This window comes from Eublepharis macularius, chromosome 2, assembly GCF_028583425.1.
Source record: "Eublepharis macularius isolate TG4126 chromosome 2, MPM_Emac_v1.0, whole genome shotgun sequence".
Lineage (NCBI taxonomy): Eukaryota > Metazoa > Chordata > Lepidosauria > Squamata > Eublepharidae > Eublepharis > Eublepharis macularius.
The window spans coordinates 68,217,605-68,243,024 of NC_072791.1; the positions used below are offsets into that span (position 1 = coordinate 68,217,605).

Sequence of the window (25,420 nt, forward strand, 5' to 3'; positions counted from 1 at the left end):
CACTTAGCGATCATATGTGAGACCTTTGTTGCAGTTTTGAGCGTGTTACTAATTGGTTTTTCCTTAGGTGCTATGTCTAGCTGGGAGAAGCAAAGGATTTTGATCTGCGGGCACAGTATGGTGTTTTGGGCGGCCCATCAAGTGAGGAGGACACAGATCGGGTCCCAGCTCGGTTTGCATAAGTGGGCATCCATTGAGTGGCTGGGCCACCATGGCCTTCGTTAGCAGGGCTTGTTGCCTTTGTTATTTAGGGATCGGAATGGTCCTCATCCTGATATAGTGGTCATTCACCTGGGGGGGAGGGGAATGACCTAGGGCTTGTTCAGGGCAGCCTTTTCTATACAGGTGAGACTCAACCTGTGGGAGATAGGGTGGCTCTGGCTGGGGGTGTTGATAATTTGATCAGTGATTTTACCTAGACAGGTATGGCAGGAGGCCGAAAATCAGCAGGCTGGTGACAGGGCACAAATGAGGGCCAATTGGGCCATTCAGAAGGCCATTGGGGAGGGGTTGGGTATTTATTTATCCCACCTCAGGATCAGGGCTGAATATGCCAACCTCTACAGAGGTGACGGGGTACACCTGTCAGTAAAAGGCAACAAAATTTTCCTGGATGATTTGCGGCAAGAGCTCTGTTTGGCTTTAAGCCACCTGTGGGGCGCTAGGGCCTAAGCAGAGGCTTGGTGTTGGCAGGATAGGGTTGGGAATAGGGAGCAGGTCGGTGAGCATCCTAGGCGCTTCTCCATTGATGGGGAAGAGGGGTCTGCCAAGAGCTGATGGTACTGCTTGAGACGGCTGCCATGCTGCTTGGGCAGACTGCCTTGGGGAACCCCATGTGCAAGTTCTTCCCTCACTGCTGTATGGCTGAGGTTTAAGAGCTTGAAAGGGGGGATCCAATTTGCCAGCTGTCTGGGTTGCGGCCATCCACCAGGATGGCTCACACCTGGGGCTTTGGGGCTCACCCAGGCAGGTCAAGGCAGAGGTCCAGTGGGAGACCACGTGGCTTGACCTGTACCACTAGTTGCCCTTGCCACAGTTATTAGTTGCTGTTCCAGGTTAATGTTTATTAATAAAGTCGCCCTTAGATTCAAGCTTGGTGTCTGTCTCTTCATTCCAACTGGGGTGGCAAAGTGTAGATTTGACATGATTTGAATATTTGTTTTGGAGAAAATCGGAAACCCTTTAGATTTTTTTTCTTGGATTTTTTTGTAATATGTATGTTTTTGTACGTTGATTAGTTGTTTTTGTTTTAATAATATGTGTGCAATTGTAGTATTTTAAAGTTTGTTTTTAATTATATACAATTCTTAATTAAAAAAATAAAATCAATGGTATTATAAGGGTGTAACTCTGCTTAGGACTGCACTGTAGATGATCAGCTGTTACAATGGAGAACATCTGCCAATACAGAAACAATCAGCCCAAGCCCCTCAATATCGTACTAAGCTTTTCTTTTTAGTGGACAAAATGCATAGAACCCCCCCCCCCCCTCAAAAAAGCAGGACAGCTTACAGTCTTACCTGGGGATTCAACTGAAATGTCTTAAACATTGACTCTCCAAGACGCACTTCAGCAATGTCAAAAAAAATGTCACGATATGTATCATCATAAATAATGTCTTCATCACAAACTACCAGTTCCAAGACATTCTGAAACAGAAAATACTTTATAGTAGCACAGCATTATCGAGCTGTATGTGAACCAAAACCATTTATCCTACTTTGTATCTCTGAAGAAGACGTGACTAGAGTATGCCACAACATGCCAAAGGGAATAGCTAAGAGGTCAGGAGTAAAGAAATTAGTTTGCCTGCCAAAGATCTTGTGTTCCCTTTCTGAAAATCAGCTAAAAGGGTCTCAGGTAGCAGAGATGTGAAAGATCTCTCTGGGAACCCCCTGGAGACAGTTGCTGCCCTTCAGAAAAGGCAGCACTGAGTTACGCACATTGCAGAACAGAGGAAGCTGTTACAGGAAAAGGCAAAATGATAACCTAAGAAGAGGAAATCATCAGTAAAGGCCTGAAGCTTGTCCCTCTGCATCATCTAGCAGAACCCAAATAAGAACCGTTTCTTATCTTACCTTAACCTGGCTCTGGATCCTGAAGTAGAATGTTTCATTCCACACTGGATCTTTGCAGTTGGCAACTGTTTTCGTCCGAACCTTTTCAGATGAGGCAGTAGGCAACCACAAGGTCACGTAACAATCAGTTTCGCTTACTGTAGGAAAAAATATAGAATAATTTGTAAATTTATGGACAGAAGAAACATGTATGGTGGACTAGGAGAAGCATTTAATCTGATGGAGGCAGCAGCCATCTCCATTTGTCCTTTGTTGGGCATTGCTAGATGATACCTTGACCTTGGTCTCTATTTGACAAAATGCCTGCTGAGAAGAAGGTGAAAGTTCAAGGTGTTGGTTTTAGCCTATACATCTTTAAACGGACTGTGACCAGCATACCTGAGGGACTGCTTCTCCCTGTATATGCCCCGGAGAATGCTGAGATCAGCTGGTGAACACCTACTCGTGGTCCCTGGCCCCAGGGAGACTCGACTGGCCTCAACCAGGGCCAGGGCATTTTTGTCCCCAGCCCTGACCTGGTGGAACTCTCTGTCAGAAGATACTCGGGCCCGCCAAGATCTTTCATCTTTTCAACAGGCCTGCAAGACAGAGATGTTCTGCCAGGCATATGGTTGAGGCCAACATTAAATCCATCAAATGAATCTCCCTGCCAGTCTCCTACCTGGGGCAGAGGGGAACTATATGGCCACCTGCCCCCCCCCATGTATGAGCAGCCACAAGATATTCATACAGACCTTCACTCTTTCTATATAGACCGCCCTGAGCCTGTCTTATGGGGAAGGCGGTCTAGAAGTGTAATAAAATAAATAAATAAAATAAATAAATATATGGTAAGCAGGTGAATTTTTTTTTAAATGTTGTATTTTGTTGTGGATTCTGTGATTTTACTGTACTCCTGTATTTTATCTTTTTTATTGTAACCTGCCCTGAGCCTGCTCATGGGGAAGACGGGGCTATAAATCAAACAAACAAACAAACAAACAAATAAATAGATGATGATGATGATGATGATGATGATGATAGGGTTGTTTTAGAGTTGTTCACAAGCAACTGAATTTGAAGAATTCCTTCAACCCTCAACCTTTCATATCTGTATGTCAATGAAAGTTAAGGAAATCATATCTGCATGCCAGAGAAAGTCAAGCAAATATACAGGGCAATCCTAAAAAGTTATACCATTCTAAATCCACTGAAGTCTAAATCCATTGAACTCTGCTTAGGACTGACTGCTAGTTTTCGTCAGTGAAAGGTAAAATCATCGTAATAAATTCACATCTATAGGAGACATCTTTGGCTTAGAGCAGAGTTTATCAACATTTATGCTGCCTCTCCAGAGGTCTGCTCAAGGCAGCTTCCAATGAAAAGTTGTTCTTTTTGGTCTCTATTTGGCGAAATGCCTGCTGAGGAGAAGGTGAAGGTAAGCAAATAGCTTCCTGTTGCCTTCCCCTAATTGGCTGGGACCCTTTAGCTCCCACCAGTAATGTCTCGTATCCCATTTGCTTTGATGGGGGCTGGGCAAACTAAATCAACAGCAATAATGCCATGAATGTTCCTTCTAAGGGACTCAAGCTAGATGAGTAAATAGGATCCCAGATTTGGACAGGTGCAGTGGCATTCTGGGGACTAAGCCTCCTGACCCCAAGCCATTCTTATAATTTCAGTTCCCATATTTATTTATTTGATTTTTATACTGCTTCTCTTCAGTTAAAAGCTCAAAGGAGTTCACAACAATTACATCAGTTAAAAACCAATTCAAAACTTAATATATTAATTAAAATCACAATAAAACAACATAGTACAAATACTTGAAAGTTCCAACCCCAGACCATAAAACCTTGCAGGTAATATAAAATTACAGGCAGATATAATACATAGCAATCAGCTCTGCCATGCCTGATTTTTGCTCTGCTGGAGAAAACTTGAAGACAATCATAGAATTTTAGAGCAACAGCTTCCCGCCTCCCAACCATTTCATGTGGACAGGATGTTGCATGAATATCATTGAATTGTGACAATATATGCGTATAGTGCTATCTCACAGCACTGTAGAGCAGACCAGTGGGAAGCAGAAACAGTTACCAGTGGATCAGAAACCCAATTCACCAACAGCCCCTTCTGCTTTCCATAGATTAGCATCACTGTGCTATGGATTAATGATATAATTGGCAAGTAGGCATGGGAAAACTAAGGGGCATATGTTTACTGTTTGTCTTAGAAAAACCTTAATCTAGAAGGACTGACAGGTATTATGTAAGTAGCATGCATACTGAAGTCCAGGTAAAGAGCAGTCATTCAAGTAATTGGGTGTGTGCAACGGGAGCAAACTATCAGGGAATGCTGAAATGCATCTCTCCTCCACCAACAGAATTACTTCTAGTAATTTTTCAACTTCATGTCTTCCTAAGCAAAAGTGAGTATATTCATTGCCATAGCAAAATATTGTTATGGAATGACTCAGATTCATTCATCTGAACTGGAGCTTCCTTATGAAAGTAACCCTGTCTGGAAACACATCAAATGTATCATGAGATGGAAATAACAACAAAACAGATATATTTGTGGCCCTGAGCAAATGAATTTAAAGAACTTCAGGGACAAGCAGCTGCCTCCTGCCATGAATGATCACTCACATTATGATATTTTTCTTCAGTCCTCAGCACCGCTTATAAGGAAAATGGAAACATAAGTGATGTCTTTTTAACTTCTGCATTGACTGGAGGCTGGCAACCACAGTGCCATGGCGAAGAAAGGTAGAGATACAAATTCAGCAACACTAAACATGACAGTGTCATCGTATTCACCATGGGGCACTGCTGCCACTTTAAAGCAGAAAATGGGTAATTTTGGCACTTGAAAAGGCCAAGCGTGGGGGGGCACCTCATCCTACTGCCGTGCAGACCCATTCAGGATTGGGCTCTCATGACTTTTTTAAACTATCCATTTAAGGCTTTGAAATGATGGTGGCATCCCCATGGTGGATATGAGGATGCTGTCATAACTAGTTTGGCTCTGAATACTCTTAAGGATGACAAAAATACACGATGCAATTCCTAATCTGTGCAACAAAAGCTGTTCTTTGGCTAGAAAACTTTAATAAAAGCAGCAGATGAGACATCAGACAGAGTTTGCAATCCTAAGCATATTCATTTGGAGGACAGTCTCTTTGGCCCTGACCTGGATGGCCCAGGCTAGCCTGATCTCATCAGATGTTGAAAACTAAGTAGGGTTGGTGCTGGTTAGTACTTGGATGGGAGACTGCCAAGGAAGACCAAGGTCACTATGCAAAGGCAGGCAATGGCAAACCACCTTTGTTAGTCTCCTGCCTTGAAAACCTCAGCAGAGGTCACCATAAGTTGGCTGTGACTTGACAGTACTTTACACACACAAATCCCAGAGGAAACAGTGGAGTACCGGATCAGATTCAAGGTTCTGGTATTGACCTATAAGGCCCTGTGCAGACTGGGACCAGTGTATCTACGGGACCATCTCTCCCCATATATTCCCCAGAGGACACTCCGATCAGGGGACGAACAGCTGTTGGTGGTCCCTGGCCCCAAGGAAGCCCGCCTAGCCTCGACTAGAGCCAGGGCCTTTTCTGTCCTGGCTCCCACCTGGTGGAACGCTCTGTCTGCTGAAATCAGGGCCGAGCAGGACCTACTATCTTTTTGCCGTGCCAGCAAGACAGAGTTGTTCTGCCAGGCATATGGCTGAGGCTGGAACTCCGCTGGCCTGGAAAAAAAGGGTGTATAAATCTTAACCCTCCCTGTAAAGGCTGTCCACCAATCTGTTTTAAATGTGTTGTTTTTAATGAACATGAATTTTTAATTGTATTTTTAATATGTTGTTATCTGTCCTGAGCCCACTCGCGGGGAGGGCAGAATACAAATTTTAAATAAATAGATAAATAGATAAATAAATAATTTTTTGGATTAAAAAACAGCTTCCCGTAGTGCTTGTCCTTTATTATGGTATCAATTAATTAGCAGGCTCGTGCTAATACACCCATCATGAAAACAATTAACTAGGAAGGATGCATGCCCATATCTATTCATGAGTCAGAGTATGTATATTCTTTTTGTCTCAGTTTCTCTGGTATAATGAGGGAGTGGCTTGGCCAATCCACATCTAACTCAGAAGTACACATCAGTATAAATCCTCCCCAACGCAGAGCCTTCACATTGGCTAGACTTAACTCCTTCCCCTCTAAAGTGCTTTCTGGTCGTTTCTCTGGACTCCCTTATTCTGAACGAGTTTGTGACTGTGGACAAGGAAAGTTAGAGACCTTGGATCATATAATAGTTTTTTGCCCTAAGTGGAGTAAGGAAAGAGAGAGATTTATTATTCCTATTATGTTAAAAGAAAAGCTTCCCTTCCTTCCTTGGGCAATCTCAGTGTTATTGTCTGATAACTTTCCTGACAATCAAACCTCTGCTATAGTGGCTTCCTTTTTAGCCACGGTGATAAAGAAACAAAATCTTCATGAGCTTAGATAGTTTAAAGTGATAATGACGAGTTATGTCTGTGTGAATTGGGTATGTTCAAGTGTACAGTTCATATTTTGTTGGTGTTTGTATGGCTTATGGCTTCGGCCGGAAAAGCAATAAACATATTAAATTAAATTAAATAAATCCTCCCAATTTTACTATTTCTGCCACAAGAGTAGCATGGAGGAATATTCTAGCAGGTACAAAGTATATGAGGAATGATCTTCTTGATGCTATATATTTGTGAAACTGGAGACTGAGACCAAATCCGCTAAAGAAAGCAAAACATATTTCCCTGACCCTTGCTTTTTCCAAGAGCAAAGTCCTTCTAGCAATCTTCTTTTAATGAAGTGAAGCGTTGTTTAGCATAGACATATTAATGGCCTGTTCTTCTAATTTTAATGGGTTGGAAGTTCAATTTTTAAAAGCATCTATTTGTGTAACAATAAGTGGTTAGAAAAGAATGCAAGATTCACTTCAAGATATGCTATCATTGCTCAGAGATGCAGTGCTGTAGTCCTTCATTGCCATCCTAAATCCTTTCGAGATGATGTTTAGGATAAAGTTGTGAATCTTGTTTCCTTTGTTGATCTGGAAGAAAAGCTAGTGTGTTCTTTCTCCCTCTCTCTCCCTTAGCACATAACCGTGCAAGCACAGCAAGATGGCAGTTCACACATACATATGGGAAGAAATTGATCCAGAGACTGAGTCGATCATCCCTTTCATTTTTTGAGCAGCCCCATTCTAAGACATCAACACTAATGCCACTAGTCAGCATTCTATAGCCATTCTGCAAAGAAGTAAGCAAAAGAAACACTCCTTAGCAAGGTTCTAGCCATATAGCACTCGAGATGGAGTCCATTACCAACCCCAGTCATGGAACAGCATGCCACCAGTCCTCCTGTAATTAGCAGCCCCAGACACAGCTGAGCATAGCCACACTCCTGAGTCACGCCACCTCCATGCAGAGTACCAGAAGAGAGCAGCCAGCTCCTATACTCCCAGAGAGACCAGTGGCATGAGCAGCAAAAGCTCTGAACTTAATATATTACAGGGATCTCTGCAGATGTGAGTTGAAGTCCCTGTTGGCAGCTGAGTTGCTTTTTTGCAAGGGGCAGCCATGGGAGAGGAACATGGCCAATCCAGCCATAGCATTTTCACTCTCCTGCAATGCACTCAGCACAGGCAAGAATGATGAGTCATCCAAGACCAAGTTGATAGCCGTGTGGAACTCAGATGTTCAACCTTTTGTCAGGAAAGTGAAAAGCAGTCACTGTAGCAGCAACGGCCGCAGACAGAGCTTTTACAAACTTAAATTGTTTACATTTTATGAAGTCCAATCATCTGAAGCTTACTGTCAAGTAAATGTGTACAAGATCAAATCCCTGTACATTTAGTTTAAATGTCCTCCCTCCAATACTGATATGAGATATTAACTATGACTAACCTGGGAAATGGAGAGTGCTCCGCCAGTCAAGGAACAAAATACTTGCCAAGCGTGATCTGCTTTCTTCACTCACCTAAATCCCATTGAGAATTTGTTGTGACATTGGGTGTGTCTACTGCTCTGGCTTCATCAGTCCTTGCCAACCAAGGGATGAAGGTCTTTCCAGCTAGGTGTGTCATATGCATCCCACTAAAAGCTAGTTGTTGCTTTGAACCAAAGGGTGTGGCCACTGCTTTGCGAGCCAAAACGTTCTCTGTTTCAGAGATACTCTGCTTTCTGCACCCACTTGGATCCCACTGAGACCTGGCTACTTCTTAGAACTAACAGGTGTGGCTGATATTTTGACTTTGTCAGCCTCTGGCCAGCAAGAACTGTTCAATTATTTATGCTGTGCTTCCTGCCTTCCACTGATATATGCTTTGGATCAAGAAGTGTAACTTTACTGCTTTAAGTTCATCAGTCTGTTGCCTAGCCAGCCAGAAGGACTGCCTTGAGTGTCTTTGAGGGGCATTTCCTGTTTGGTTTCCATGTGTAACCAGCTTCTCTACCTGGTGAACTGAACCTTATGCTATCCCCTTTCCTGACCCATTCCTCTTCCTGTTTCCAATTTATCCACCCTCCTTCCCCTTTCCTCAATGTTCATATGCTTGTTTCAAGCATTATAACAGCCTCCCATGTATCCCATTGTCAGTAGCTGCCACTAGAGGTGGGCACGATCCAAAAAAAAATACCGATCAAGCTGTTCGTGGATCTGTGCTGGTGACGATCCCAGATCACCCATGCACACCGAACAAGTCCCGTTTCCGATCGGGGATCGGGGAGGCCAAAGCGGAGGGGTGCCCCCCCCACACACTTAGAGCAGAGGGGGGGGGAGTTTTTAACCTGGTGACGAGCTGCCTCCCCTCAGGGAGGGGACATTTTCACACACACACACACGCACACTTAGAGCAGAGGGGGGGAAGTTTTTAACCTGGTGACAAGCTGCCTCCCCTCAGGGAGGGGACATTTTCACACACACACACATGCACTTAGAGCAGGGGGGGGAGTTTTTAACCCGTCCCTGCCTCTCCAAATAGAGAGAGACACCCCATCAACATGTTTCAGCCAGCTTCTTAAAAAAAGCAGGGATAGAATCCTCCATTCCTCCCCACCCGATTTTAAAAGCAAGCAGCCAGTCTTCCAGAAGCATATTTTAAACAGGAAGTAAGTAAAACCAGGATCCACATGGATCCTCGCAGATCCTATGGTTTTTTAAATAGGAAAAACACAAATGAAACATCATGATTTTTTTGGTCCCATTTGTGGATATGGACATGATCTGGTTTTGTATGGTGGATTTTGGGTGGCCCCATGTAAAAATCAAGAGGATCCATGAGGATCCGTGCTTTTGAACCATGTTTTTGTGCCATGACGCTGCCACAAAGCAGTGGATGAATGATTTTTTTGGTCCCATTTGTGGATATGGACATGTTCTGGTTTTGTATGGTGGATTTTGGGTGGCCCCACTTAAAAATCAAGAGGATCCATGAGGATCCGTGCTTTTGAACCATGTTTTTGCGCTGTGGCGCTGCCACAAAGCTGTGGATGAATGATTTTTTTGGTCCCATTTGTGGATATGGACATGATCTGGTTTTGTATGGTGGATTTTGGGTGGCTTCATGTAAAAATCAAGAGGATCCATGAGGATCCATGCTTTTGAACCATGTTTTTGTGCCGTGGCACTGCCATAAAGCAGTGGATGAATGATTTTTTTGGTCCCATTTGTGGATATGGACATGATCTGGTTTTGTATGGTGGATTTTGGGTGGCCCCACTTAAAAATCAAGAGGATCCATGCGGATCTGTGCTTTTTTAGCATGTTTTTGTGCCGTGGCAGTGCCACGGATTATTGGATGCATGATTGCTTTGTTGCTGTCTGTAGACTAGGACATGATCTATAATATGACAGCCTTTTGTTTTGTTTCAATATAAAAATCATATGAATTCATGAGGATCCGTTTAAAAGCATCTGGATCCAGCTTTTACCCACTCCCTTTTAAACACACACACAGAGCCGTGAATGAGGTTTTCCCACAAAATACAGTGTTTTAAAAGCAGGTTAAAAACAGAGAGTGACAGACAGAAAAACAGCCATTCCTGCTACAAAGCCCCGTTTTTTTTAAAAGCAAAAAACATTTGGAGTGCCCGTGGTGGCTACAGAACACCCCCTTCCCCCTCCCTCCCCTCTCTTCTCCCAAATGGTGATACGTTGCTGGCTGCTCCGTGGTTGGAAGGAAGCCCTGCTGATCAAGGAAAACTGGACTTCCATTCGCGTTTCCAGGGCGACAGAAGGAGGGCAAACACAGCTCAGGCATTCCCCTGGCTCCGTTGCCCCGGGAATAGATTACTGGCACCTGAGTGTCTGCAATCCCGAACAGAAACCAATCGATCCGATCAAGCCCTGAACAAGCAAACCTCTGACCGCTGGATTGGTTGTCGTGGACAGCACCGATTAGCTGAGTCCCGATGGCGCAAACGCCATTATCGGGGTTTTTTTCAAATCGTAATGCTGATCATGCCCATCTCTAGCTGCCACCCTTCGGCTGCAATTGCTGCTTCCTAATGCAGAAAATAGTCATGCTGCACACCTCTTCCTGTTTTGCTATAGTTCCTGTCTTTTCATTCAGTGGTCTCTCTCCCACACCATGCACACTGGACAAGGTGACGGAACTGGCCTTCTTCTTGCCAAATCTCACTACAGTACCAGTTCAATTTCAATTGCTTTTCTCTCATTGCCTTCCAAGAATCAAAACAAGAATCATACCATTTCATCAGGTATATCAACCTCCTTGTCCCCTTTTAGCCTTTTTATATGATGTCAGTTTGCCTTCTTTCTCTCTGACAATATTCCCATATTGCAACATGGTGTATTGAACTAGCATATTGAGAATTTCGTTGATACAGCTGCCTTTCATCTTCTGTGGCTTCTACTTTAATCATATGTCTTCTCCACTGAAGTATAGTGTATACTCCAGGTGGTGGTGGGGGGGAATATAAATTTTAGCATGCAGTGAAATATCTCTCCACACTGAAGCCCAAATCCAAGCTCCTTTCTTCCTCTTGATCCTCTTCCAGTATCAAAAGTGATCCAAATTGGGAGAAAAGTCCCTGGGGTAAGGTCTATAGGAATGTGGGAACAGGAGAGTTCAGCTTCCTTCTCTTGTGCCTTTTTTTTGAACATTAAAAATTAGACCTCCAGTACTCACCCACATTTGATGGGCGAATGGTATAAATATGAGATAAACAAATGAGATGGTGGTCTTCATATGTCTTGCTGATTGTTCTGAAGACCTGGTCTTGCTCACTAGGATTAACAGTGTGACAAGTTAATAATGGCAGACTTTGGGTGACATGGCATATTGTTGTTGCTGTTGTTAACGTATTAAATCAGTTCATATATAACTCGGAAGAGTGCTCAGGTTTTTTTTTTTGTAAGGAAGGAATTGCTACAGCTTTGACATAGCATGATATGGCATGGCTAGCCAGATAGCAATGTTTCTCTTTGTCATTTAAATCCTGAAAAATAGTTCAGAGTTAGATTATGCATGGTCTTCTGGGTTTAGTAATTTATCTAGGTTTATCCTTTAATGCCCATGAAGCTGTGTTCACTAAGTATGCAGTAACTGAATCCTGATTAGCATAACATGTTGCTATTAACCTCCACGGGAACAATCTGTCATAGGAGGGTTCTTCTAATAGTATTTTTGTATGTTCAAATTAATTTCTATTTATAAGGCTGTGGTTTTGCTTTAGCAAGACGGTTACCCATCCTAAACCTAAAAAGAAAAAAAAACTGTTGCAACGTAATACTGCATGATAATACTTGCAACTTCTTATTGTGGTATCGTATGAAAACCCACTATTGCAATTTCATTCAGTAAGTGACCAACAATTCCAGAGCTGCCTTAACAATTCCTGACTTAATGGAACATAGTGAGAAATGATACTATAATCTTCATACAATTTTGCAGAGGCAGCAGTTAGCATAATTATATCCTGCACTTATTAATTCAGATCTATTTCCAGCTGTGAAGTAAAAGCCAGATCCCAGCACTTTCCAAATATGACAGCATCACGTCAGGCAGAAATCCTGAATGCAGCATTTCTGTATACAACAAACACAATCAACCTTTCACAACTTAAAATGCCATTGCAAAACAAGTTATATACCTACTATGTACCTAAAAAAAAAACAAAGCATTATAAGCAACACAAGTTTTAACAGGACTTCCTCCTACAATGACCTTTCCCAAGAGGCCTTCTGAATTTTCAGATTCTGATATTAGAGAAATTTTTAATCCCAGTATTTAATTTCTTCCTCTTTCCAAACTACCAGCTATGTACAGCCTGTGCTTCTGTCACTTAGTTGCAGAATTCCATTGATATCTGAATGACTTCTCCATGCCCATACACCTAGAAGGAATTCTGGAGCACGGGGGTGTTGCAGCAATCCTTCCATTTCGACTAGGAACACACCCTTCTTTGGAAAGAATTTGTGATTTGGCATTGTTACAGATTGCTTCCTTAATGAATTCTCTAAACCACAGATTTTATTCTCTTCAAAAAGGATTTTGATCTATCATGGAGCGAGGCAGACTTCACTGTTAATACAGAATAAAACTGGAAGTGGTAGCATGGATCCACAATTCCAAGAACCACCAACTCTAGAAATTCTTCTGAAAACATCCTTGTCTAAACCCAAATAAATCCTAAACTTGATAAACATCCTGGAATTGGGGCAGGAATTGCTTTTGAAAATCAACCTCATTAGGAATGCCAATTTTTAAACTGGTTCCTGTAGTTGGTATTAGTTTGATCTACAAACAATTATCAGATGCTGTTATTTAACCTCATGCCATAAAAGGTTTCAACTATCCATTTCCACTTATTAAATCTCTATTAAAGGGACAGGACACTGTGCAAAGTAATTTAGGATGCTTATATTCCCAGATACCACATGCATCCACCTTATACGTAAGCACCAGGAAAGCCATTTGCACACACATCCTCTGTGTGCATTACTTCATTCATTACAGGGTGCTCTCCAGTACTCCTCAATCAACTTCAGGCTTCTGAGTTTCACTTCTTTGCTTTCCACTCTAACTATAAGTTTGTGGGAGTGTGTGCCATGCTACTAGGCTGCTATATGGCTGGCAAGAAGGACTTATGTTGGGCTTGTAGAGAGGCCTCTACCAGCCTGTGCTGGTGGGTGATGTCATTGGTCCATTCTGTTCCTCACCACTAAAAGCAACTACAGAGGTTCCACAATAGCTATACATGTATGCCACAGACTGTACCTGCCCTGCCTCTTGGTCACTCTGTGATACTCTAAAGGCACACTGTATATTTCTTCATAGGCTGTAATTACAGATGTATCTCCTATCTCACATCTCCTTGTAGTCCTTCTTTATAGAAAACTTCATTTGTGTCACCCTCTTTTTCTCCTTTCATGCTACTCCCCATACCTGGAATAGCATGTCATGTAACTTTTAGCAGAAGGTAGGGCTGCCAACCTCCAGGTGGGAGCTGTAGTTCTCCCAGAATTGCAAGTGATCTCCAGACTACAGAGATCAGTTCTGCTGGAGAAAATTGTGGCTTTGATGGTGGACTCTTTGGCATCATATTACTGCTGAGTTCCCTCCCCTCCCCAAACTCCACCTTCCCCAGGCTCTGCCCCCAATCTCCAGGTATTTCCCAACCCAGAGTTGGCAACCCTAGCAGGAGAGGGAATTATGGGAAGATGGTTGCTAGCCTGTAAGTTCTGAGCTGAGTGTTTCTCTGTCTCTTAAAGCAGGTACTTAAAGCCTGGGTTTGATCAGTAATGGAAGCTTTTGGATGCAAGCTGAAGGGCAGCAGCCTAAGGGATCTTGGTCCCTCCCCCTTGCACTCATTCATCCCTCTTCACCCCTCCCAACCTGTAAATTTGGAGGGAATCACTGCAGACTTTGCTGGCTGCTTGCATTGCAATGCAACCAGCAAGCAAAGTTCTGAAGCCTATTCAAACTTCCCACTCTTTCTTTGGAGAGGGGAGGGGGAGAAGGAGTGAGTGACTCCCTCTAACCTCCTCCTTCCCCCTCCCATCTCTGAAATATTGGTGGGAAGCTTGAATAGGCTTCAGAACTTTGCTTGCTGTTTGCATTGCAATGCAAGCAGCTAGCAAAGTCTGCAGTGATTCCCTCCAAATTTACAGGTTGGGAGGGGTGAGGAGGGGTGAATGAGTGCAAGGGGGAGGAGGGAGGGGGATCAGGGAAGGGATGGGGGAGTTAGGAGTGGCCAGTCCTGCAGCCGGATTCTCCTTCCAGCCAATGGGGATTCTCTGGAAGGAGAGTGCCTTTTTAAAAATTCTGTAGGGCTTTAAATTGGAGGCTTGCCTTTAGCTAGCTTCCATTTTGCCCTGGCCTACAGAGTTTGAGAGACTGGTACCTGCTGGCTTGTCTCTTTCTGTCTGGCCTGCGGCTGTGAGAGAGTGACTTGGACTTCTGAAGTGTATTCTTTGCCCTGCTGCTGGACTTTTGCTGGACGCCTGCTGTGCTGCTTACTGGACCTGCATCTGACTAGTAGGACAGTACAGGGTTCTTTTTCTCTTTGTGGGAGAGGGTGGTTGTGGGGGATAGGGGGGATAGGGAAGGGATTTTTTTAAAGTTTGCATTTTAAATTTTTTTTTTTAAAAAAAAATCCTGCTTGCTTGTGGCCTTGTGTGATAGTGTGTGTTTGACCTGTCTGCTCTGGGGGCTGTTTTTTGGAGGGTGGGGCTTGGCCTGAGATTCATACTTTTGCTTTACTGTTTTTGTCCTGTTAGTTTGGATTGAATGGGGTTTTCTGCTTGGTTGTGGCCTTCCTTGGTTTGATTGTGTTTGGCTTGAGTGTCTGTCCTAGGCCTTGATTTTGGTGGGTGGGCGGGGGGGGGAAGGAATTTTTCTACGCTTAGCCTTACTGTCTTCTTATACTGTCTGAAGTTTCTGTGTGTGTGGCTTGTTTTGGAGTGAGTGAGTGGGACTGTGTGTATGGGGGGGGGCTTATCCATTTAAATTTGTTAACTGTTGTGTGCTGTGGTAGTTGTGTGAACCTGTGTGAGTGCATTAAGGTTTTTGTCAGTGCTTTTAAAGTTTTCTCTGTGAGTGGCTTGTTTTGGAGTGAGTGAATGGCTTGGCCATTTAATTGTATTAACTGTTGTGTGCCTGCTATTGTGTTGCTGAGTTGTGAGTGTTTCATCTCTGCTGTTTAAGTTTTCTGTGTGTGTGGCTGAGTGATTGGGTCTGTGTGTGTGGCGGGGGGGCGGAGCTTAGCCATTTAATTTTGTTAACTGTTGTGCAATTGCTGTTCTGTTGCTGAGTTGTGTTTAGGGGGGATTGAGTGTACTATTATTAAGTGTTTTATCTGTGCTTGAGTTTTCTGTGTGTGTGGCTTGTTTTGGAGTGAGTGAGTGGGACTGTGCATGTGGTGGTGGGGCTTAGCCATTTAAATTTGTTAACTGTTGTGTGCTGTGGTAGTTGTGTGAACTTGTGTGAGTTGTGAGGGTTGGGGGCTTGGTGGGGAAGGTAGTGTTTCTGTGTGTGTGTGTTACAGTTTTAAAGGGTTAGAGGCTTGAAGGGGGGAAGGGATTGTGTCTCTGTGTGTGTGAGTTACAGCTTTAAAACGTTTTAGAGTCTGCCCTTCTCATCTTTTTTGGACTGGAATAGTAAATGCATCTGAGATATATGGTTTAATATTATTCCCTGCAAGATAGAGCAAACACTGGAAATGGCACAACTGAAAATCCCCCGAAAAAATTTAAACACAACTGAGAATGTATAAGAATTTGACTTATTCCAGTTCTTCATCATTAGCAAACTCATCAAATTCTCATTGCACTAAATTATATAAGTTGCCCATTTTTAACACTTCAAATTATAAAACATATTAACGTAATGAGAATTTCTATTGGTTTTCTATAATGAATAATCCCAAAATGAATAGAAAAGGACTGGATTTCCTTCTTTAACTAAGAGCTAGCCTAGTTTAGATGTCATCCTGAGATGTGTTGTTCCCAGTTGTTCTCAGCTATACAGATCAGGTTGGGAAGTATTTGACCTACATATCTGATGCTACACGGACAACTGAAGAAAGTTAAAGGCAAATGTTTGAAGCCTCTGTGGGACATCTCCCCATTATTATCTTCCTTGCGCAGTAAGCGGTTTGGAGAAAGGGATGATAATGGACTCACTGAACTCCAAAGTCAGTATGTCTTTAGGTTTCCTTGGTGTTCCTGATGAAGATATATGAACATGTTGGAATGGATCAGACTTCAGCGAGTTAATTTGACCCCAATCGAAACTGAGTCTGAATTAGTTTCATTAAGATGACCTATAACTTCTGTTATGTTGTAGCTGAAGGAAATACCAATTGTTTAATTACTAATAGATTGCAAATGCTGAGTGCCATTAATACTGAATGATTATAATGAAAAATAAACTTTGTTCTCACATTTTACAGTAGCCTGCACTCAAAGTGAAAGAGGAAGCTATGTAGACATGCTTATCTAAAATAGCCTGCATTCAAAGTGAAAGCAGAAGCAATGTAGACATGTTTATCTAAAATGTCAGTTGAAGTGCCTCGCTGTTAGATGGGAAAACAGATACATTCTAGCTAAAATGAGCTTAGCTTACCTGACACCAACACCATGTGATGTGTCTATATGCTGTATGTATAAAATGAGGAACTGTGAATGAATCGGGAGCTCAGTTCTTTGTGGCACTAGTCACGCTGAGCTCTGCCGGCAATAAACATCATTCCTTCCTGAAGATTCTGTCTAGTCTCAATTCTTGGGAACACCGAACCCTGCTACATTTTTGGGGGCTCGTTCTTCCGGGATTGAGGGGACCCTTGGGGGTACCCCCTTGACCCCCAGTCCGTGGCCGCTGGTTCTAGACTGGTAGTGGACCTGTGGGCGCCCCCTGAGTTTTGTAGGAGCAGGCCCTGCCTTCCTCGGGTGTCAGCGGTGCGCCACTGGGGTGTCAACGACCCGGTGACGGAATCAGGAATGAGTGATCCAGGAAAGTCCCGGGACATGTGAGTATGGAGTAATTGGGGTTACCGTTCCACTTTGGAGCGAAGAGGGGCTTGATCACCCCCTAGCACAGCCCAAGTGAGTGAGTCAGAGGGACTCAACTGAACCCGCTGGTGCTTGTAGGAACTGGGATGGAAACTTGTCATGTGAATGACATGAATGGAACGGCTAGGGCGATTGGTGTGTGAATCTCCGAGACGCATTTCCTGGCTGGGCGACTTCGTCAGGTCATCAAAGACGAGAAGCGAGTGCGTAGGGCCTCCTGAGAAGCAGACCCCTTACTGCTTTCTCACTGTTATTAATCCCTAGACTGTCTTGTCTTGTCTGGGCTCTGTGTTGATAATGGGTGGTTCATGCTCATCCCCAGAAAATACCCCCCTGGCATTGATGTTGAAACATTTCCAGGAGGTGTATGGAGGATGGGTCCAGTCAGGGGAGAATCCAACCCCTGAGCTGTTGGAAATTTTCTGGCCTACATTTGATTTAGGCTGGCCAAAGGAAGGGACTTTTGACAAAACAACTGCCCTAAATGTTTATCACTTTACTCTTAAGTATCATGATGATCAGATTATATATGCACAGTCATGGTTTGACACTTGTTTGAATCCCCCTCCCTGGGTTAAGAACTGGCCGGGGTACCGGGCTAGGAAGAAGGAGGTGCAGCTTATGGCCCTAGGGAAAGGAAGGAGGATGAATCCATAGTCAAGAAGGCGAAGGGAGGCATCTACCCGGTGGTGCCAGTAAAGCGAGATACTGCCTGCCCCACTGCCCCTCTAGAAGCTAGGCTCCAGCCGAAGTCTAAGCCTGTTCAACAAACCCAAGAAGAAGAGGTGCCCCCACCACCATATGCTCCCTCACTGCCTAGAGGAGGAGAGAGAGCGGAAGGGCCTGTAGAAGAGCAAGTAGGGGGAGCTGGGGGTGGACCAAGAAACCCCTCCAATGCTACCCCTGCCAAAACCAGATCTTAGACACGGAAAGAAGATGCAGAGGCAGAAGATGAGTATAAAGATATCCCAGAGCTAGAAAAAGAAGGGGAAGAGAGCAATGTCTATCCCTTGAAGGAAACTAAAGCCTGTCCCTTAAGAGAGACAGTGGACCCTCGCTCAGGGACCTCGTATATAATATATATACCCTTTCCAACTACTGATCTGTACAATTGGAAGACTCACACACCTCCATTCTCAGATCAGCCAGAACCGGTGACTACTTTGTTTCAATCCATAATTAATAGCCATAAACCAACTTAGCAGGACTGTAACCAGCTCCTGATCACGTTCTTCAATACAGAGGAACGCAAATGTATTATACAAGGAGCTAGGAAATACCTAGCAAAGCTAGTGAAAGAAGGGGAGGATACAGAAACAAAAGGTGAAAGAGGCATTTCCTATGGCAGATCCAAACTGGGATGCCAATGAAGAGGGAGGCATGGCTAAACTAACCAGGTACCAGCAGGCCCTGATGCAAGGGATAAAGGCTGCAGGAAAAAAGGCAACTGATATGAGAAAAATACAAGAGTGTCAACAAGGACCAAATGAGCCTCCTGGTGCTTTCCTAGAAAGGGTCTACCAGACCTACCGTCAATACACTCCCTATGTCCCAGAAGCAGAAGAAAATAGGAGAATGGTTTTGAACACTTTTGTCACCCAAGCAGCAGGGGACATTAGAAGGAAAATCCAGAAGCAAGAAGGGTTCCTGGGAATGAATATAGATCAGCTGCTTGAAATTGCCCATAAAATTTTTTCTAATCGTGAACAGGAAGCACAAAGAGAGACCGATAATAAAATGAAAAAGAAGGCAGAATTGCTGGCTGTAGCACTGGCCCAGCAGCCCCAACAGGGACAGTACCCCCCCCTGGAAGGGGACGTATGGGGGGCACCCTGAGAGAGAGAAGAGGAGGCAGGCAGCCCCTAGATTTTGAAACATGTGTGTGGTGTTTTAAAAGAGGGTTTTGGAAAGATGAGTGCAAAGAGAGGCTACAGAGTATCAGGGGATGTGGAAGAGGACGAGATGATAGAAGAAGGAAAAGATGGGACCCCCAGAGCCAAGGGGAAGTCCGAGATGGAATGTATAAAAGATGAGGACCAGCCATGGAAGCAGCATTGAGAGAGGACAAATATGGATGGCAAATAGACTCTGAATGGGACGAAGAATGGGAGGCATAGGCCAGACTGAGCACCTTCAATCTTGGCCCACAGGAGCCCATGGTTGAAATTTGCATGAGGAGCCAAAATATTTCTTTCTTAGTGGACACTAGAGCTGAACGTTCAGTAGTAACTCAGCCAGTAGTCCCAGTGACAGATAAAACAATCATTGTAAGGGGATTTGTTATGAGGCTACCCAGAAGTTGCTAAAGGTGCTATACAAAGCTGGCTACAAAGTGTCAGAAAGCACAGCTCTGTCAGCCCCAAGTAAAATATTTGGGATTTGATATATCAGAAGGAATCAGGTCCCTGGGCCATGAATGTAAGGAAGCAGTCTGCTCCATTCCAGAGCCCTCCTCCAGGAGGCGAGTGCGAGAATTTCTGGGGTCTGCAGGGTATTGCCAAATTTGGATTCCCAACTTTGCAGAAACAGCAAAGCCCCTTTATGAAGCTACAAAGGGGGGAGAACGGGATCCTTTTTCTGTGGGGAAAAGAGCAGAAGCAAGCATTCCAGACTCTTAAAGGACAGTTGCTGGAAGCCCCTGCCCTGGGTCTGCCAGACCTTATGAAGCCTTTTTGCTCTTCTGTGCATAAGAGGAATGGCACAGCAGCTGGAGTATTAACCCAGCATCTGGGAAATTAGGAAAGGCCAGTAGCATACCTGTCTAAGCAGTTGGATGCTGTAGCAAAAGGCTGGCCAGCCTGTCTCCGTGCTGTAGCAGCCACAGCAGAGCTAGTCAAAGATTCGCAGAAGCTGACTTTGGGACAGAAGGTCTATGTTAAAGTCCCACATTCTGTGCTCGCCCTGATGGACTACAGGGAAGAGATTCGTTCACAAATGTATGCATGACCACGTATCAGGGATTGCTGAAAACCCACAAGTGAAGCTAACTGTAATTAGTGCTCTCAACTCAGCATCCTTACTGCCAGTAGATGAGGAGAGCCCAACCCTTGATTGTCTCCGAACCATCGATGAAGTTTACTCTAGCCGAAAGGACCTGACTGATGTCCCCATGCCAAACCCAGACATTATTTTACTGACGGCAGCAGCTTTGTCAAAAATGGGGTTAGAAACGCAAGGTATGCAGTAGTAACTTGGACAAAGAATATAGAAGCTAAACCCTTGCCACCCAATACCTCTGCTCAGAAAGCTGAACTTACTGCTTTAGCCAGAGCTCTTCAGTTAGCAGAAGGATTAAAAGGTTAACATTTGGACAGATTCTAAATATGCATTTCTTACTCTGCATGCTCATGGAGTTTTATACAAAGAGAAAGGTCTCATCACTGCTTCATGAAAACGAATTAAAAATGGACCTGAGATTTTGCAATTGCTCCAAGGCTTTAAAAAGTAACTGTCATGCATTGCGGTGGCCAGAGAAGAATTTTTGCAGCCATCCCATTTTCAATGTCCTTTTCCAAGTCCAGATGTCTGATTGGACTCCAAAGTATTCCCATGAGGAGGAGGACTAGGCTAGTCCTCAGAATACCCAGAGATGTGATGGCTGGCTTCAGTTTCCAGATAGAAGACTCTTTGGGCCAGAATCAATTGCTCATGCAGTAGTAAAAGCTGCCCATGAAGCCACTCATTATGGAAAGTCAGCACTAGCAGAGTTACTAAACAAGGACTTGTACATTGCTAAACTACATGGACTGTGTGCAGCTGTTTCCAGAAGCTGTGTCGTGTGTGCCAGAAACAACCCCCGACAAGGACCAGGTCCACCTCCTGGGTTCCAACCCCCGGGGTCTCTGCCATTTCAGTCACTAGTTATAGATTTTACTGAATTGCCACGGTACCAAGTATTCCGATACTTGTTAGTGTTTGTTGTTAGTGTTTGTTTGTCATATTCTGGGTGAGTAGAAGCGTTTCCTTGTAAAACTGAAAAGGCCAGAGAGGTAGTTCGGTGTCTTTTAAAGGAAATTGTAGGACGGTGGGGTCTGCCAGCAGTTATTTTAAGTGAAAATGTCCCCATTTGAGTTAATGTTTGGTAGGCCACCTCCTATTTTACAAGGTGTTACAGGAAACCCTTGTCAGTTGGGAGATCTGAGACTCAGGGAACAAGTTGTGGCCCTGGGCAAGACTTTGCAGAAAATTCAAAAGTATGTAGGAGAACAATAGCCTTTGCCAGTGTTTAATCTAGTCCATAAGTTTCAGCCAGGAGCTGAGATTTGGGTAAAGGACTGGCAAGTAATTCTGCTAGGACCTAAATAGAAGGGCCCATACACTGTCCTGTTAGCAACTCCTACTGCTGTGAAGGTAAAAGGCATTGCATTTTGGGTTCATTGGACTAATATTAAACCTGCTGCCATGCCTTGAGTTTCAGAGATCTGTCCAGACGATCCCCTCCGTTTCTGACTGAAGAAGCTACCCTCTGGATCTCAGCCTACCGGAAAAGGCTAAGATTCACAGGCAACAGTTCCAGGGCCTGGTACCTGAGCACTCCAGGAGGCTGTTCAGGTTCAAGGCTGAAGACGCTCTGGTCTAGCCACTCCTGGGCTGGCTAGTCTACCCACAGCTGAAGCTTCGATCATCGGTGGACTACAGTAACAGTTGATGTTTTTTCGTGTTTTCTCCTATACCTTTACTGGCTGTGCATTTTTCCTGTGTTTTGTTCTCCTTATCTGTTGTTTTTATAAGATCGGGACAGGCATCCAAGAGGTAGTTTGTCCTGACTGTGGTCAACAACATTGTAGTAACGTACCCTGCCCCCAGTGTTTCTTATATACTCCTCCTTGTATCAGGAGGTTGCCTCAGATGTTCCAATCCCCGCCCCTGGTAGAAATCTCTTTTTGACTCTTGCTGAACAAATAGCCGCCTCTTTAAATGTCTCAGATTGTTGGGTGTGTGGGGGACCCCTTATGAGTGAGCAATGGCCCTGGGTGGCAATGGAAGTGACCCCTGAAATATTAACCCAGTGGAACCATACAGTTCAGGCCCCCCCTCAGGCACGGCCCCGTGGCTGGGCTCTGGCTGCCCCGATAGAAGGAACCCTTTGCCTGGTACGGTTCCCAAGTGCCAGTTATACTTCCCAGGTCGGTGAAACCCCCTGCCGATGGGCCCTGACAGTTTCCCCATCCACACTATCACCTTCCTGGGTGAATGCCACAGATGAGCAAGTTGCCCCAGCACAAAATCCCTGGATAAACCATACTGCTCTAAAGCCATTTTGGGAAAACCCACAGAGCCTCTCCCTTACTTGGGAAGCCCCAGAAGGTCTGTACTGGGTATGTGGGTCAACTGCTTATTCCCGTCTCCCCAGGAAATGGTCCGGATCCTGCACTATAGGGACCATCCGCCCAGGGTTCTTTCTGCTGCCAAAAGACAAGGGTGATACACTGGGCATACCGGTATTTGATGATCTTTCTCGCTCCAAACGCTCCCTGGAAATTGGTGGTACCCAGCATTGGGGTGATGAATGCCCCCCCCCCGTGTAATAGAGTATTGAGGCCCAGCCACCTGGGCACAGGATGGGTCTTGGGGCTACCGCACCCCTATTTACATACTGAACCGCCTAATCCGTCTTCAGGCTGTCCTTGAGATTATTACTAATCAAACAGCTGTGGCTCTTGAACTCTTGGCCCGGCAGCAGACCCAAATGAGAGCAGCTATCTACCAAAATAGATTGGCTCTAGACTACCTGCTAGCCGAGGAAGGAGGAGTATGTGGAAAGTTTAATCTCTCGGATTGTTGTTTATCAATTGATGACAGTGGGCAAGCAGTTACAAACATAGCTTCCAATATACGCAAGCTAGCCCATGTTCCTGTGCAGACGTGGAAATCTGCTTGGGACACTACCTGGTGGGACTCCTTCTTAGGAGGAGGTTGGTGGAAGAAAGCTTTGCTTCTGATGGGGTGTGCTCTAGCCGGTATTATATTCCTCCCTTGTTGTATTCCCTGTGTTATTCGCCTCATACAATCTACAGTTTCAGGCATGACAATGATGGCCACACCGGTGGCGCCTCCACCCAGGGGAGCCCCACCCCTGACTCAGCTATATACTGTTACCTCTGTATCTCCTGAACGGGTTCATTCAATTAAGATGCGGGCTCTGAGGTTCCCGTCAGAGGATGAAGAGGAGGAGGGGGAGTATGTGGGGCTAAAGGCATAAATTGTGCAGACAAAGTTTTGGGTCAGCCTCTTTGCTGCGCTAATCAGAGGCTGAAAGGGGGGAAATGTAGCTGAAGGAAATACCAATTGTTTAATTACTAATAGATTGCAAATGCTGAGTGCCATTAATACTGAATGATTATAATGAAAAATAAACTTTGTTCTCACATTTTACAGTAGCCTGCATTCAAAGTGAAAGAGGAAGCTATGTAGACATGCTTATCTAAAATAGCCTGCATTCAAAGTGAAAGCGGAAGCAATGTAGACATGTTTATCTAAAATGTCAGTTGAAGTGCCTCGCTGTTAGATGGGAAAACAGATACATTCTAGCTAAAATGAGCTTAGCTTACCTGACACCAACACTATGTGATGTGTCTATATGCTGTATGTATAAAATGAAGAACTGTGAATGAATCGGGAGCTCAGTTCTTTGTGGCACTAGTCACGCTGAGCTCTGCCGGCAATAAACATCATTCCTTCCTGAAGATTCTGTCTAGTCTCAATTCTTGGGAACACCGAACCCTGCTACAATGTCAGGTGGCTGGAATTACACACCACTGTCACCAAGCATATATTATAAACTTGCAAAATCTGGATAGAAAGGCAATGCTTTAACCAATGCTGGCTGAATTCAAACATGATGCCAAACCATGCTTTGTGAAGCTATTTTTGGTTTGGCGCAATGCCTGAATTGGCTGGTTATAGTTTGCAAGTAGCCAGTAAAGCAGAATCAGAAACGGATTTGCAGACTTTAGTTTGTGTTAATTATAGCTCGTTGTGATTTCTGAATTAACGAACCATGATTAAAGAGATTGCTCTGCCTCTGCACTTAGAGAAGAGAATGCTGTTCAAACAGAAAATGAAACCATACAGGCAGTTTTAAGCATGGTTTTTCTGTTTTGTTTGTTTTAGTCCAAGTCATGGTTTGGCATAGGATTGCCAGATCCCCTTACCCTCCCAGCGGGCGTAGGGGACCCGGTATTCACCTTGTTTTTTGGCCTTGTGAGTGCACTTTGCACACGTGTGCTCCCTAGCATGCCCAGGAGGCCTGTTCCCCCACCTTCTCCTCCCTGGGTGGGTGAGTGGAGGCAGGGAGAAGAGGGTGGGAGTGGGGAATCCTCTACCCCACTGAGGATCTGAGATCCCTAGTTTGACACGACATTTAAACCAACACATTAAGATATAACTAGCAGTATATTTATAAAACTGACAATGGTACTTATTTTACCAGCATTCAGCACATCAGAATTTTAAATGAATTGCCAAATCCTTAGCATGCTAGGCTCCTAATTCTGCCTTATATGGTGAATGTAATTTGCTTAGATGGGAAACATTCCCTTTTCCTGAATATTAGGAAGAGTTGATGCTTAATATGCAATTAGGAAACAATCTATTTGCTACAATCTGTAATTTATTAGAGGCAGCATTCACATGCTACCTAGATAATGTTAACATAGTTAGTCCCTAATTAGCACACCTGCAGAATCAAAAACAAGACCAAAGTCAAAGAAATTGCTATCAGTCCCTGGTTCCAAGGAGGCCCACCTGGCTTTGACTAGAGCAAGAGCTTTCTCAGTCCTAGCTCCTCCTACCTGGTGGAACACTCTGTCTACCGAGACCAGGGCCCGGCAGGATCTACTATCTTTCCGCCGGTCCTGTAAGACAGAGTTGTTCCGCCAGGCTTATGGCTGAGGCTGGGCCTCCACTGGCTGGAGGATATAACATCTACTCCCCTCCCTATGAGAGCTGGCCACCACTGTTCTGAAGTTGCTGCTATGTTCAATTGCACTGTTGCACTTTCTGTAATCAATATTGCTGCCACCAGGAAAAGAGTGCTGCTATTTTTAATATCTTTATACTATGTTTTTAATGTTTTATGTTTAATGTTTAATGAAATGTTTTAAATGTTTTAATGTTGTTATCCGCCCTGAGCCTGCTTGCAGGGAGGGCGGAATATAAATACGATAAAATAAATAAATAAATTTTTCCTCTTGGTTCCTCAAAGGTGAATTGCAACTCTACTTTTACTTTTGATTTCATTTTGTCATGTGAACAAAGGAGTTAATCTTCCAGAGTAAGA

The 25,420-nt window shown here is 44.2% G+C and overlaps 1 protein-coding gene across 1 annotated transcript in view; it reads right to left on the bottom strand.

The window, feature by feature from the left end:
• The window catches only part of LOC129323398 (cytosolic phospholipase A2 epsilon-like), a 96,693-nt gene that overhangs the window by 56,721 nt on the left and 14,552 nt on the right, over positions 1 to 25,420 (bottom strand). The window contains exons 3-4 of the mRNA XM_054969931.1: positions 2,079 to 2,215; positions 1,521 to 1,649 (exon numbers count right to left, since the gene is read on the bottom strand). Of these exons, the coding sequence (XP_054825906.1) occupies positions 1,521 to 1,649; positions 2,079 to 2,215 (266 nt within the window). The remainder of the gene's footprint in view (positions 1 to 1,520; positions 1,650 to 2,078; positions 2,216 to 25,420) is intronic.